The 15,091-nt window shown below is 47.6% G+C and overlaps 1 protein-coding gene across 1 annotated transcript; it reads left to right on the top strand.

The window, feature by feature from the left end:
* Nucleotides 1-9,086: 9,086 nt before the first annotated feature.
* MID1IP1 (MID1 interacting protein 1) lies at nucleotides 9,087-10,584 on the top strand. Its single transcript, XM_015884628.2, has 2 exons — nucleotides 9,087-9,285; nucleotides 9,447-10,584. Exons 1-2 carry the CDS (start codon nucleotides 9,124-9,126, stop codon nucleotides 10,002-10,004), a joined length of 720 nt encoding a protein of 239 aa, XP_015740114.1. The 5' UTR covers nucleotides 9,087-9,123; the 3' UTR covers nucleotides 10,005-10,584.
* The last annotated feature ends 4,507 nt before the right edge of the window (nucleotides 10,585-15,091 follow it).

Raw genomic sequence — 15,091 nt, 5'->3', positions numbered from 1 at the left:
GAGATTACCCAGCAAACGTGTTTAAAAACTTGTCTCGTCTGCTCATTGATCTAAAAGAAATTCGCATTTAATAGTCCCACGGGGAGACACCTCTCCTATCAATTTTATGTCAGTCTGCGCGCTGCTGTTTTACTGTGTGAGAGGAGCTACCAGCTATGCAGTTAAGCTGCAAGGTATTTTTATTAGGAGTCTGTTCTGCTCTTTCTACATGCAGATAAGAGCTGTTTATGTGAAGAGGAGTAATGGAGGAAAAGGTGCAATCTCCGGGATCCCATTCTGGATCAAATAACCAGAATATAAGCAGAAGAAGGTGCTGATATTTGGGCAGGCCAATAACTTCCCATCAGGTTTATACAGCTCCGGGTGCTGATGGAAAAGATGGGACTCCCTTGGAGATGCGCAGTCCTCTTCCTTAGATGCAGTTGAGCCCAAATGGCCACTCACTGGTGAAGCACGGCTTGCAAAGCAGAGATTTCCCTCAGAAAGTTTTACAGAAGCTTTGAGCTGTGTCCATCCCTTTGGTTTTTCTCTCCAACCTTGTAATACTCCGTTCTTCCCACTCCTCGCCATCCCTGGATGTATTTAAGAGCCGTCTGGATGTGGTGCTCAGGGATATGATTTAGCAGAGGGTTGTTAGAGTTAGGGTACTATGGTTAGGCTGTGGTTGGACTTGATGATCTTTGAGGTCTTTTCCAACCTGGGTAATTCTATGATTCTGTGATTCTCCCCTGCCTTTTGGGAGCTGTTGGTCGGGCACTCCCAGGTCACCCTCTCCCACAGGAAGCTCAACACATGAGGAGGCTGTACCGACTTCCAGACTTCAGGGATAAAAGCTGAAGATAACAGTAGCCTAAGGATATCTTCTCCTCGTATTGGAGGTTTGGCAGTTGCCAGGCCCGGACAGTTTCTGTATTTAGGACAGGAAGAGGCTGACTTGAAAAAATCCTGCTTTCTTCTGGTGTGGACTTGTAGCAAGCGAGAAGTATTGCACTCATCCTTGGCCATTTAAATAACACGGTCTCACTCCGTATAAACCAACTTAGAATATGAATGAAAAAATAACTACGGATCATGAAACAAGTGGGAATGGATAATCAATTTTTATCACTAATATTGTGGGAAAGACCAATAACTCTGAATGAGTTATGAAAGGCTTTCTCTGCTCTGAGCAGATATGTCTCTTTTTCGAGCAGTCTCCTTTTATCTCCATCATAATAATAGAGATTTTGCATATTATAAGTTGAGTTACATACATTAAAACTAGCATCTTTTCTTTTTTTTTTTCCCCTTACCCATCACATTTCTTTTTAAAATAGAGGAATATGAAATTCACACAGGTGGGCCGGCTGCGGGAGGCACCACACTGATGGAATAGAAAAGCCTTTCAGCTTTACAAACATGGGTTCAAATCAAGCTTAAGTAAGTGACAAGTGAAATGGGGCTATTGATTTCAATCTAGTCCCATTTGGCTACAGCAAAAATGCAGCACAAGTGTATCAGCGCTTAAAGGGACACTGCCAGCTAAAAGATAGTGCTTCTGCTGGACAGCATCAGCGGCCTTATTTATGCTGGCTGAGATTAGCGGATTGGTTGAGATTACTCAAGATGAAAGACATCAGAGAGTAAATATATCTCCCCCTGTGTTAGGAGGTGTGGTTGTGCTTCCTGCCAGACCTGTACCCTAATTCTCCTTTCCATTTACACAGCAGAGCTCATACAGAGCATTCAGGTCAGGCTGGGAAAGCATTTTCTTGAGACTTGTCTGTCAAAGAAACCCATTTACACGAAGTCAAAACTCCTTGGCCATCAGATGAGGCAAGTGTTCAAATGTACTTGATTTTCCTAGCTACTCTGCACCCCTCTGCTCAGCATCCCACTTGGAAATGCACCGAGGAGCACTGGTGGTTTTGCCCATTGGTGGTACTGTTCTTTTGCCATATTTCATGGTGCAGCTTCATTTTCTGGGAGAGATATAATGCAAGTACTTACAAATTCGGACCTTGGTGGGGAAGTCTGTGTGGGAGAAGATGATCTGCCTTGCTCTGCACTGCTCCTGTGGTTGAAGTCTGGTACTTGAAGAAGTAAAAAACCTGGCGTCTCTTGGTGACAGTCAAAAACAGGTTGCACAATGTACTGGGAAGGAGAGAAAACAGGAGGAAATAGAGCTGTTAGATTGTGAAATGATAAAATTATTTATAACATCATTTGGAAACAAACAAACAAAAACCTTAGAAGAGTCCAGCACACACCATTAGGGCTTGATTCTTAAGCAATATGTATATAGCTCCTTCGGATCTGTAAGTCCCCAGAGCTCAGTACTGAGCTTATAGAGCCGCATCCAAAGCTTGGCTTTCCCTGTGTCTGTTTCTCCTCCGAATCCCTGATCTGAGGTGACCCATGGAAGCCCACAGAGGTAGTCAGACCTGGGGTTAAAACACAAGTGTTTCTCGTGCTCACGGGGCTCTTTTACCCACCTGATCCCGCTCTCCCAGAGCACCTTTCCCGCTGCTGTTCAAAGGCACAGCAGGGCTCAGCGGTTGGCTCTGTTGCTGCCCCTCTGCTTCCTCGCACTAGGGGACTTGTGTCAGAAGTTCAGCATTGCTAAATGTCATTTTGAGTGATTTTGTAGTTCTAGGTTAATAAACTGCCTGGCGTCATGGAGGAGCTGAACCATGCATTACTCCAGTTGCTACGGTGAACCCTTTTTCTTAACCATGCATACAAAATATGCAGTTCGGAATGATTCTCAATAGCCCTCCATTTCCAGGTTGAAATTTTTAATTAAACAGCATTTTCAGTCTTCTGTTTCTAAATGGGACTATCCCAAACAGCAGGACTTAAATGTCCCCGACATCCGTGACTGAAGCATCTCAAGCTCCACTCTGGCTACAGAGAAAAAAACAGCAGAGAATAGTGAACTATCATAACTTACAGAAAGCAAGCTCTCTGTAATTATCCTGTTATTAAATTATGTAGTTTAAAAAAAAAGTCTTAGCAATTCAAAGCATCTTTGTAGCGACCCAGCTTCAATGTTGTCTAAAGATTATACTCAGCTCTAATTTAGGGAGGCTGTTTCTCAGTTCAGGAGGGAAATAGAGACCTCCAACCCTGGTGAGAATGAGGATCATTAGAAAAAAATTACTGGTGTTACTGTCTCCAATATAGCATAAACACACACGTAAAAGGGTTGGATTGCTACTGCTGTTCTGAAAATGACTGTAAACCTCGTGCAATTAGGTGCTTTATACAGACATAGGCAGGTATTCTGGGAGTTTCCTTGATGCTGTGGGATGTCGAATGCCTAGATATTGCAGGCATCACTTTTTGTGCTGTAGACTGCTGAACTCTGTATGTGTGCCCTCCAAAACCACAATTTGGTCTAGATCCAAAACAAAAGGCAGCTTTTGTTCCCGACCCCATTCGGCACTGCACCCCGTGGTATCTATTGGTGGGGTGTCTGCCAGAGTGCTTCTGTCCGCTCCCAGTTCTTCCCGCAGGCACCGCGGTCTGTATCCCTCACAAGCCTGGCCGCAGCTTTCAGAAACATTCAATAAATCAACAGTTAAAAGGGAAGGGTAGACACGGGGAGCAGGTGCTTATTATCTGTGCATCTCTGGAGAAGAATAACCCACAGTGTATTTCCATGCCCATTTGAAATGGAATATGGCCGTGACCCTGCAAGTGGCTCTGCTTGAATTGTTCTTGGCATCGTGCTTTACTCCTAATATTTTCATTGTCTGCCTCCATCAGTTTTACCTCCCACTGTAGCATTAATTTTGTATGTGAATATGGAGGCTGTGCTTTAAATAATACAGCATATGCTTTTTATTTGCCACATAGAATAATATTTTTTTGGCTGATTTACGTTCCACCTGGACAAAATTATTTTTTATGATGGGTTTATTTCATTTGTTCCCACTTCCCCAAATGGAGGAGGGAGTGGGGGGGGAGGGTGGTAGGAGAAATCTTGTAAACCACCAATAATGATGAACATAGAAATCCGCTTTGAAATACAAATTCCCTGCAAAAACTGATCCTCTCCAACCATGCAAATGAAAAAATGCTGTTGTAATAACGTCAAGCTAGCAAACCCACGGTACTGCTGAAGAGGGTAATCTGGGGGCTCTCGTCTCTTCTCTTACACAATGTGAGCATGGAGAAATTATGCATATGGTCAGAGCGTGGATTTAATTTAACTCTTTTTCTGAACTTCATCAAGAAACAAATCCAGGACAAAACCTTATCACCTACAGAAATATTCATATCAACAGATCTATTAAGAAAAAAATATGCCTTACGTAATGCTGAGCACAGTTTCGTTCTGATTTTGACTTGCAGCTTTAGGTGCTTTTAACAACAAAGTGTTAATCACACAAATCCATAATGGTCATTGCAGTCAGAGAGCACTGCTTCTATTTCTGGTTGTAATAGCCATCTTTTACCATAAAACATCCGCCAGCCCAAACCACGTTTTAACAGGAGTGCATACAATGAGGACACACAGCATCTCCACGTCAGCTCTGAACTGCCAGGAAAAGTAAGATATCCTTCAAGAGCAGTTTTCCTTTCAATACTGAATGCAACAAGAGAATACTTGAAAAGGAGAATCTCACTGTTGCTAATCCTATGCCATAGCTCCTCAATAGGTGGTAGAAATCCAAGCTGATGTCAGGCCTTCCACATCCTCTGGCAGCAACTGGAAGATTTGTTCTTGTGCAGACCCTCTTCTCCCCAGACAAAGCTCTGTTCCCAACGTCCTGCTGCAGCCCAAGTTCTTGTTCTGTCAGCAAGCACAGAAAGCTTCAGTAAAATCTGGCACACAGCTTTTTTTCTGCTCCATCTCACCAAGTGCAAAATGTATCAAACAGCCAGACAGGCACTGAAAATTGCATCACTGGTTGAACACAAGGGGAGGTGAACTATGGGACAGGTGTGTATTGGATTTGTTCCACCACTGTTCCCAGCCCTGGGCCTTTCCAAGCCAAACTGAGCTCACATTCTTCCATCAGCTCCTCGTGATGAAGGCAGCTCCTGCAGGAATCGTAAGCCTGCAGACAATGTAATAAAGCTACAGTAGATGGTGCTAGAAAGGTGCAAAAGACACAGCTAGTCATTTGAGGATACCTGCAAGATTTACCCCTAAGCTAAGCGGTTTAGAAAATGTGCAATTTAGATTTATCAGTTCAGGAGGGAGATTCAGATAAAAACAGTTGAGCCGGTGAGATTATTAAATGCAGAACCCTGCGCTGAGACAATGCCCACGTTATCTCCCACACTGACTAAGGGGAAACGGGGAAACGGGCCCCCGCAGCACCCAGGCAAGCAGGCGAAAGGCAAGGTGCAGCAGGGTCTGGGAGGGAAGGGCAGCCAGAGGGTTTACCCTCTACCCAGGGACTTCTTCCACAGTGGGGACAGGCAGCACAAGCTGCACATGCGCTGCAGGCAGTGCAATTCCTGATGTCAGTCCCACATCCAAACTGCACACATTACAGAAGGACAGCATTGTGTATTTACTCTGATGGATGCCGCACTCGGTGCATCACTTCTGTGCCGATATACTCGGTGTTTCAGTGTGTGTGCTGCCTCATCACAGAGATTAAAGGCTCTCTTCAGAGCCTGGCGTATTACACACAGATGTATAAATCAGGGCTTAATATATAATATTTGTCCATAAAAGTACATCATTGTGGCATTTGTTTGGATCTGTGCATATTAAATACTGTTACAGAAAGTCACGGGTTTACTGAGGATTATTTTGTCAGGCCAACGAAGTCCTCTCCCATTTTAAACAGGTATCATATGTTTCAAAGTATGGACGCAATTGCAAAGGGGAAGGGGCAGGGTATGTTCCCAACCCTGTGTGTGCTTTCATCCTGCGGCCGCCACACAAAGACCTGCTATCCCTCACTTTGGCAGTAAGGGTATTGAAAGGACCTCATGGGAAATGCTGGCGAGGAGGCGTAATAGGCAGTGTTGAAAGGGGGATGCCCACCCCGCTGGCAGGTCTGTGAGCTCAGGCACATCTGTGCCACATCTGTGTCGTGGCGTGCCTGCGCCCAAGCCAGACCCAGCCAGGCAGGGCAGCGAGATGACACTGTGTGCCTCTAAAGGAGAAAATTGCATGATGTATTGCCACTCAGGAGCACCCGCTGGAGAGCTGTTCAGAGTGAGATTGCAGTCTCAGAGGAGGCTCTCATGCCTCTCGGTCACAGGGTTACTATGATGATGCAGTTGCAGCTTGTATGCAGGAGGTAGGAGGGATTTAAATGATGGCCGGAAAGAAAAGCTGGATCAAACCTCCACAGACCCTGCTCAGATTAACCCAGATTCTTAAGTCCCCAGCTTTGAGGGTCTTGAAACCAGCCAAATTGATTCTTTTCCCTTAAATAGAAGAAGAAAAATGCAAGGGAGAGGATGAAGTTTATCCTGCAGACAAGAGTTTACAAGCAGCATTTAAGACTGAAGGGAAACAAAGCTCCTTAAAATCAGAGTTCGTGCGGTCCAAAAGTCTCAATTCTACTCACACCACTTTGATATCAACACCGCCAGGTGGATTTCTCCGTGTTTGTTTCCTGAGAAGCAAAGGAGAGAAAATCAGACTCGGTATTGCAGTCTGACCCCTTTCATCCTCTTCATATTCAAGGTTGTTTTGGTTTTTTTTTTCCTTGTAACTTCCTATTACTAACACAGGAGGAAAAAATCCCTCGGATCCCTGGTGCATCCTTGGCGCGGCTGCAGCTGCATCGCAGATGACTAGGCACAACTGCTACCGTGCCACCTAATGAGGAGCACGCATGCTGCACCGGGAGAGACTAATGAGGGAGCTACAGCCCACTTAGCCCTCTCCAGTAAATCCGTGTCTGCAAGCCATGTTTTATTTATCAGCCTTATTATGGCAGTGCTAAGGAGCCATATGAAAGGGATCACCATTGTCCCGGGCACCGCACATCACTGTGCCTACTCTGACGGGCTTACGGTGGGAACAGATGAGACTGGCAGAAGGTGGGGGAGAGGGAGGTAGCACGTGAGTGGCGTAAAGCACTCAGCAGGAACATTTATTGCGTCAGCTCCTTTCTGGGGGATTTCAGGCTGTTTTGACCTGCTGGTGGTAGCTGAGGGAGGGACCCTGGCCCCCAGCTAACAGCATGAAGCTGAACTTGTGATGATTTCCAGGCATGCAGCTGAGGAAGGCTTGGCAGGTTGCCGAGTGCCGGGTGCAAATTGCAGAACCGGATGGATCCAGGGGTCTTTCCAGCAGCCCAGCACTATGCTCCTGCTTGCAAGGCTCCAGCTGCAGCCTGCTGCTGCTCTGCACCTTGCAGGCAAGATGCTGCTCTGAGCTGTGGGGATGCAGCACCTCAGAACTCTTGCTCTGCCTCATGCAGAGCTGAGTGTCTGCCCAAGGGAAAAGGGATTTACGAGCTGTGTTCCCTTCTCCAAGCGTCCTCTTCCTGACCCCTCTTCGCTCCTTGCACAGGCTTCTGTCAGTGCGGGATGATCGTTCCTCTCACGGAGGGCCAAAAGAAACGAGGGCAAAATCAGACGGAAGTAAACCTTTGCAAAAGTCATGCCACAGATCTCAGCAGGACTCAGACAAATTGGTCTGCATTCCTTTAACGTATTAGATTTTTACTCACCCTGTTCATTAGCATGTTAAGCTACGAGTGCTGATTATACGAAGCTTGTGGAGAGACATCAATTAAAATGATGAATTTACATACATTCCTTCCGGATGAGAGATGACGGGTTTCCCTGGTTCGGAGTTTGGGAGGCACTTTGCGGTCCGGTTGTAACAGTACTACAGGAGCTGCTCGCCTCTCCTGGAGAACTGCTGGGAGCCAGTGGCACTGGTCAGTAACAGCAGCAGCTCCACGGTGCCTGTGATTGCCAGGGAAGCAGTGACTTGCGGAATCAAACTCTATAATCCAGAGATGGGTTATAAAGCAGGTATGTTTATTCCAGCGTTGCGCAGCACCGGGTGCAAGGGAGATAGCTCCTCCAAACTTGCACACCGTAAGGAGAAAAGTGTGTTACAGATATAGGTCATACTAATACATAATCAATAGTCTCCTCCTCAGTTTGATTTCATATTCATTACATTCCCTATGGCCCCATTCCTCACAACCCCATTCCCTCATTCCCCGGGACCCTTGCCGTTGTTTTGGGGTGAAATTCTTGTTCTGTTTTCTTGGTGTTATCTGCTGCTATCATTCTCCCATGTCAGCGTCATCTTGTCCGGGGGTATCTAATCCTTCTTCTTGTCAGAGGTCTCCGGACAGTTTCTTCTTATCTTTATTGCCCTATTCTCTGGTTTTCTTTTGACTGTCTGTAATTCTCCCATTTTCCCCTGCCCTTTTAAATGTAAACTACCTACAGTTACCCTTTGTCTTGGTTTCTGTGAAGTTCTCCTTTCCCTTTCAATAGCAAAGTGTTAGCTTATCACCATTTTGAGGCTTTGCTCACTCTTCAGCAGCCCTGCTCTGTATCAGGAATGGTGTGCTGAGCAGGACTAGGGAAATCAATCTGCCCCTGTATTTGGCATTGGTGAGGCCTCATCTTGAGCACTGTGTTCACTTTTGGGCACCTCAGTACAGAAAGGACATGGAGGTGCTGGAGCAGGTCCAGAGAAGGGCAACAAGGCTTGTGAATAGAGGTACTGGAGCAAGACCAGAGAAGGGCAATGAGGTTTGTGAAGGGCCTGGAGAATCAGCCCTGTGAGGAGACGCTGAGGTAACTGGCATCGCGCTCCTCCCTTCCCGCGCCGCTCCGCCCCACGTGACCCGCGGCGCTGTTACCAAGGACGCGCCACCCGGCGCTCGGGCTGCACGAAGAGCGTGTGTGGGGGGGAGGTTGTGGAAAGGCTCTTTTATTTCCTCTTCTTGTTTTCCATTGGCCGCTGCCCCTCCGTTCGCTGATTGGGCGGGGGGCGGCTGAGCGGGGTCGCCGATTGGTTGGGCGCGGAGGTGAGGCAGTGGGGTGATGGCGGCCGGGCCCCGTGGCTGCAGACAAAGGCAGCGAGTGGAGCGGGGCGCACCGCCCGCTTTGCTCTGGGCCCGGAGGGAGGCACGAGGAGCGGGCGGGGCGGGCAGGCGGGCGTCACGCTGAGCGCGCGGCCGGCAGCCAATGAGCGGGCGAGGAGAACGCAGGCTGCACGCGGGGCCCGCGTGTCCCCGCCGCCCGCCCGTCAGTCAGTCAGTCACACAGCCGGCCGGGCGGACACTCAGCGAGCTGCGCTATAAATACGGCGCCGGGGATGGCGGTGGCTGCGGGCGGCTCCGGAGCGCGGTGGGTGCCGGCCGGCCTTCCCCAAGGGTTTTTTTTTCTTGCTGGAAGGAGGCGGGGCGGGGAGGGGCGGCCCGAAGGGAAGAGGCCGCCGATAAAGCGGAGGGGAGGGAGCGGGGTAGGAAGGCGGGACGGCCGCAGCGCCTCAACGCGCCTCCCCACAGAGCATCCCCGGGGCGTTGGAGGAGCGGAGCGGTGTGTTGCGGAGGGCCGGGCGGCCGGCAGCCAGCCCAGGCGGCAGGATGCAGATCTGCGAGTCGTACAGCCAGAAGTACTCCCTGTTCAACGCCATGAACCGCTTCATCGGCGCCGTCAACAACATGGACCAGACGGTGATGGTGCCCAGCCTGCTGCGCGACGTGCCGCTGCTGCTGGGTGAGCTGGACGCGGCCGGCGCCGTGTGTCCCGAGCGGGAGGCCGCTCCCGGCGGCGGTTACTTCTCGCGGCGGGACATGTACAGCCACTACGTGCTGCTCAAGTCCATCCGCAACGACATCGAGTGGGGAGTGGTGCAGCAAGCGGCCGGCGAGGAGGCGGCCCGCAAGAAGGACAAGCTGGGCGGCGGGCCCGCCGAGGAGGCCGAGGCGGAGGAGGACCTGGAGCAGCAGTTCCACTACCACCTGAGCGGCCTGCACAGCGTGCTTTCCAAGCTGACCCGCAAGGCCAACGTGCTCACCAACCGGTACAAGCAGGAGATCGGCTTCGGCAGCTGGGGACAGTGAGCGAGGCCGTCGGGAGCGGGGGTTCCCTCCGCGGGGCGGCTCCTGGTCGGCGCTCCTCCTGTCCTGGAGGGCGTGGAGGCGAAGCGTCGAGGCTCCTCGGCACGCCGGTGGGACTGCGGTCTTTTCTTTTTTTACCAACGCACAAACGAGAGAGAGAAAGAGAGAGATGTAAATTAATCGCTACTAGTTCATTAATTTTATTATTATTATTATTTTTTCTTTCCCCCCCCTTTATTTTGTACGGGCTGGTCGCTGGCCTCGCTGAGCCGGCAGCCGGTTCCCGCTGGCCGATCCGAGGCTCCAAACAAGCCGATGAAAGCGAATGGGGTGGCACGGAGCTGCCCGCTCACCGGGACGGTGCCCGACCCCGCGGTGTTGGCTGGCAGGGTGAAGGGCTCCAAGTTGTACGTGCGCTGAAGTCTATTTAAAACTTTCTTTTTTTTTTTTTACTCAGATGTGTAGAGTATATTCTAAAAAAAAAAAAATAATAATAAACGCGAATGTATTGACTAAAAGTGACTTTAACTTTTTTGGTATGATTTATGTTTCGTTAATTAAATGATATTTTTAACATCAGAAATTCATCTGTCGTTCTTCTTTCCGCCGCTGCCTTAACAGAAATGGCTTCTGGACGTGTGAGATGTGGTGTTCGTGTTGTTTGTTTTCCCCTTCCTCCAAAGGGAGCGACGGTAACAGCGGCGCTGGGAAGCGCTAGAACTGACAGATGACTGTATGTGCACTGCACGTGGCCCGATGCAGGCAAGCTGTCCCCAGCCCCTCTGTGCTGCAGGTGTGGATGAGCAGCAGCGTGAAGGTCAGTGCCTCTAGCAAAATCTGAGAAGACAAGAGCCTTGGCTGCTTGTACGCAGCAAGTCATTCAAGGGGCTGGAGCAGAGCCGAAGAGTGAGTTGTTTTTCAGGAGGTAACTCAGTGTACTGTGAGTGGGGAGCTCTTTTCTCTCCCTCATAATAGCACTGGGATACTTGCCTCTCCTGTCCCCACTGCTCCTCCCTAATCCGCTTGGGTAACTAGAAGTTAATTGGGTTTATGCTAGGCAGATCATATTGCTTTCATTCGATTTTATTTTTTCCATTTGCTGAAGGAAATGTGCCTTAGAATTGGGTCTTTGTATTGTTTGCTGTGTAGGACCAAGTAAAGGCTTGACGTGGTGCGAGCTTGAATGAGGAAAGCTTACTTACATAAGCTTACTTATTTATTTGATAATCACAATAAAATGCATGTGTTTCCCAGAGCATAACTTCATTAAATGGTTTTAAGTTAAAAGAGGGAAGATTTAGGTTGGGTGTTAGGGGGAAGTTGTTCACTAGGAGAGTGGTGAGGCCCTGGAACAGGCTGCCCAGGGAGGTTGTGGATACCCCGTCCTTGGAGGTGTTCAAGGCCAGGTTGGACGGGGCCCTGGGCAACCTGATCTAGTAAAGGTGTATGTTTGGTGGCCCTGCCAGGCAGGGGGGTTGGAACTACATGATCCTTGAGGTCCCTTCCAACCCGGGTCGTTCTGTGATTCTGTAAATAGGTACCTCATTCTGTAAAGTATGTTGTTTTCAGGCCCTGAAATAGCCAAGTTTCTAAATGCACTGGAATCTCCCTCTGTCTTATTGCTCTCAGATGTAAGACTTGTTTGTCGTCTTTTTTTTCTTTTGGCTTTAAGGATTGATTTGTTTCCATTGCATTCTTAGCAAATGAGTTGTTTTCAACTCAAATCTTGGCACTCGGTGGCAAAGCCTAGGTACTCCATACATTGTACTAGCTGATGTGTTGGCATAGTCAAAAGAATGAGCCCGTGGGTATGCTTAAAGCAGTTTTAGAAGGCTTTCCCTTCTAAGGTAAAGAAGAAAACTTAAGGCTGGATGATTTAGCTTAGTGATGATTGCTCTTACTGGTAACGTTTTTAAACACCCCTCGCTTTTTGGGAAGATGCCAGGGGAAAATCAGGAACAGAGGGATTATCCTGGCTTCCTCCTGCTTGCCAGCGCTGTTGTGCGGCCCATCAGATGCAATGCCTTGCACGGGATGATGTTTTGCTCTCCCGAATGCTAATGGTGAGAGGAAGGAAGAACTTGTTGAGCTCTGTTGCTCTCTCCTGCCTTGCACTTGGCCAGCCAAAAAAACATGTTACTGCCTGGTTCAGAAGTGCTTTTTAAAGCCCTAAACTAAACCAGTTAACACTATGTCAACACTGATCCTTTTGAACTCCTGGTAACTTCTCCCAGATCCAGACAATGCTGTTGAAGTGTTGCACAAGAAGCAATGGGGTGCTGAATTAAATGATGAGTAACATTAGGAAAAGAGCTTGCATTGCATTAGTGCAGGATCAATGTGAGTATGACATTTGTTCTGCTCGCATCCTAAAAAGGGAACGTTTCCAGTGAAAATGAAACTAAACGCTAGTGGTGCCTGGTAGTAAAGGAGGAACTCTTAGAGATGCAGCTGTGGCTGGCAGAGAGCATGGTTCTAGCTGGGCGATGCTGCACTTTAAGGGTTTGTCCCATGTGGGTTACGCGCTGCTGCTCTTGGGTTGCTCTTGCCTGTAACCTGGGCAATCTGGATTTAGACTGGACAAGAAATGGCTGAGACACAGGCCAACAAGCTGGCAGAGGGGGTGCTTTGGAGTTCCCCTTTTTGAAGTCATCTGAGAGGATCAAGAAAATGATCTCATGATGCAGAGGAAGGGAAGTAACATATAAACAGGGGGTGTATCTCATGCAAAGGACAAGGAGGGGAGCTGCTGTTGGCTAGCGCTGCTGAGGAAAACAACTTGCATAAAACATGGTCGGGCAATTACATCAACACTGCACCTGACTGCAGTAAGCAAAGATGAAATGGCAAAGTTTTCACACTCAGGTCTCGTAGATGCTGAGCTGGGAACAATTTTCATCAGTGGAGCTGGATAACAAATTCATTATTAGGAGCTGTGTTTTCTTCTGAAGGGCTGCTTATCTTCAAGTGCACCTGATTGGATACGAAGTCCCACAAACCTTTAGTCTGTTCCAGTAAAGAGATTCTGATACCTGCAAGTGATAATGAAACATGACGCAAATCTAACTTAAAAATATCTTAATGATGTCAAATATTTAGATCTGTGTCTTTACTTCCAAGCAAGGCTTGAACAGAAAGTCTACTTGCAGAAGTACAGCAGCTGTGCACAAACCAGTGCAATAAACAGAGGCGCTGTGAGAAGCAGCTGTAATTCTTTAGCTTGCTGAAATTAAACAGGCTCAGTATATACAGTAAGGTAGACATTAGCAGAGTAATAAATAATGAGATTCAGGACAGTTTGCACTTACAAATGGATTATGGTTGAAGGTATTTTGTCACCAAGGAGCCTCAAGGACATTCTTCATTGGATGCATTAGTTAATATATGAAAGTGTCATTATGTATGTGTCATTACAGTTTATGGGTTAACACTTGGTTTTGTGTACACAAAAGAATAGGACAAATGGGGATAAAGTCAAGGTTTGATCTCCCAGCACTGTATGCATATCAGTATAAAACAAGGGTGCTGGGGACTTAGGCTATAGAAAGAACCCGTGGCTGCTGGCCTGAATGGACAGCAAGTCTGTGCTGAGTCACCTCTCTTTGCACCATCAGGTTTTTTCCATTCCCTGCCAGAGATGTGCCGCTGTACCCATTGCTACTTGGAAGCGTCTAAGAAGCTTGAGACCAGACTTCTGAGCTCTGCGTTGGCAGACCCTCCTGCTGGGTGGGTTGCATCTCTCCCCTGACTCCTCTCCAGAACACGGAGTCCTTCTGCTGCTGCAAAGGGCTCGCTGTGGTCAACATTAGTGGAAAGGAGGTGAGTGAGGCTGGGTCAGGCTAGGCTGTCATCTTTCTCCTGTTTGTCTAAAAGCTTTTTTTTTTTTTTTCTTTTGCAGAGGGTATTTAACAGATCAAGATCTCTCTGTTTTGTGGTTTGTTCTCTCTCCTTCCCCAGGAACTTACACTGAAAAAAGACATCAGTGTAACTTCACTGAGTGATGCAGTACTATCAGTGGCCAGATAGAAGGCTACATTAGAACCTCGTTATTACGGAGTTAAGATTTGCACCCTGTTCTCTTGTGCCATTTTGTCTTATCTCTCTGTGAAAAAGTCAGCAGTGGTTTCTCCTGCAGACTTACTTCTCTGAAACACTGAGTAGGGGAAGGAGTTGTCTGGTAGCGCTGCTTTTTGTTCTTTGTATCTCACTAACAGCGTGCTAGGTGCTATATTCCAAAGGGCTCAAAGATCTTAGACGATATTACGCATAGGGGAAGAAGCAAGACCACACTGGATTATAACCTGCCATAAAATCTGAGCAGACTGCCAGGAAGGTGAGCACTGTAAATGCAGTTCCAGCTTTGCATGCATTTTTTTTGTTATTTGTCTCTGTCACCTTCAGGCACACAGAAGTACCCAAATGTGCTGAAGCTCCAAATGGTTCTTGTTCCAGATCACAGACTTGCATGACCAGTCTGGGTCAAAATTAGTTTTAAGGAATTAAATTATATACTCCTTTCCAAAAGCTAACTTGCAAATAGGAATGCGGTAATTGTATACCTTCTTGTTAGCGGCCAACTGCCAGAATCAACGTCCTTTATAGGAAGCAGTTTTCCTTCTGCTGTCAAGCAGACTTATACTTACTTGATCCACAGGGAAGGAATGAGGAAAGCACCTTCTAGTTCTTGTGCTTGTGAATTTTCTTCTGTAAGAGATGGCACAGAAGAAGCTTGGAGAGATAACAGGGCAGCAAATGAGCCTGCCTAATGATGTTTGTAAGGTTTGTCATAGTACCAATTAGGGTGTTGTACCTTTTTATCATGTTTATCTACATACATATGAATCTAATGTAATTTTTTTCTCTTTGTTCTGCTCTGTTCTACCTTAGAAACTGCAAGCTGCAAACATTGGTTGACATCCCACAGGCGTAGATACGGTACTTAGGATTGAGCCTTTTCAAACACATCTCCCATTTCATCTGTATTTGAACTGGAAAGGCAGGCAGAGTGTCTGCAACAACAATTCAGAGCACCGCACAGCAGCGTGGCAATCCCCTTGCTGCTGGATTATTGCTTTGTCATTGACATATGT

This window comes from Coturnix japonica, chromosome 1 (genome assembly GCF_001577835.2).
Source record: "Coturnix japonica isolate 7356 chromosome 1, Coturnix japonica 2.1, whole genome shotgun sequence".
In the NCBI taxonomy this organism is placed as follows: domain Eukaryota; kingdom Metazoa; phylum Chordata; class Aves; order Galliformes; family Phasianidae; genus Coturnix; species Coturnix japonica.
The sequence above is the reverse complement of the archived record's forward strand: the minus strand, read 5'-3'. Positions and strand labels throughout refer to the sequence as shown.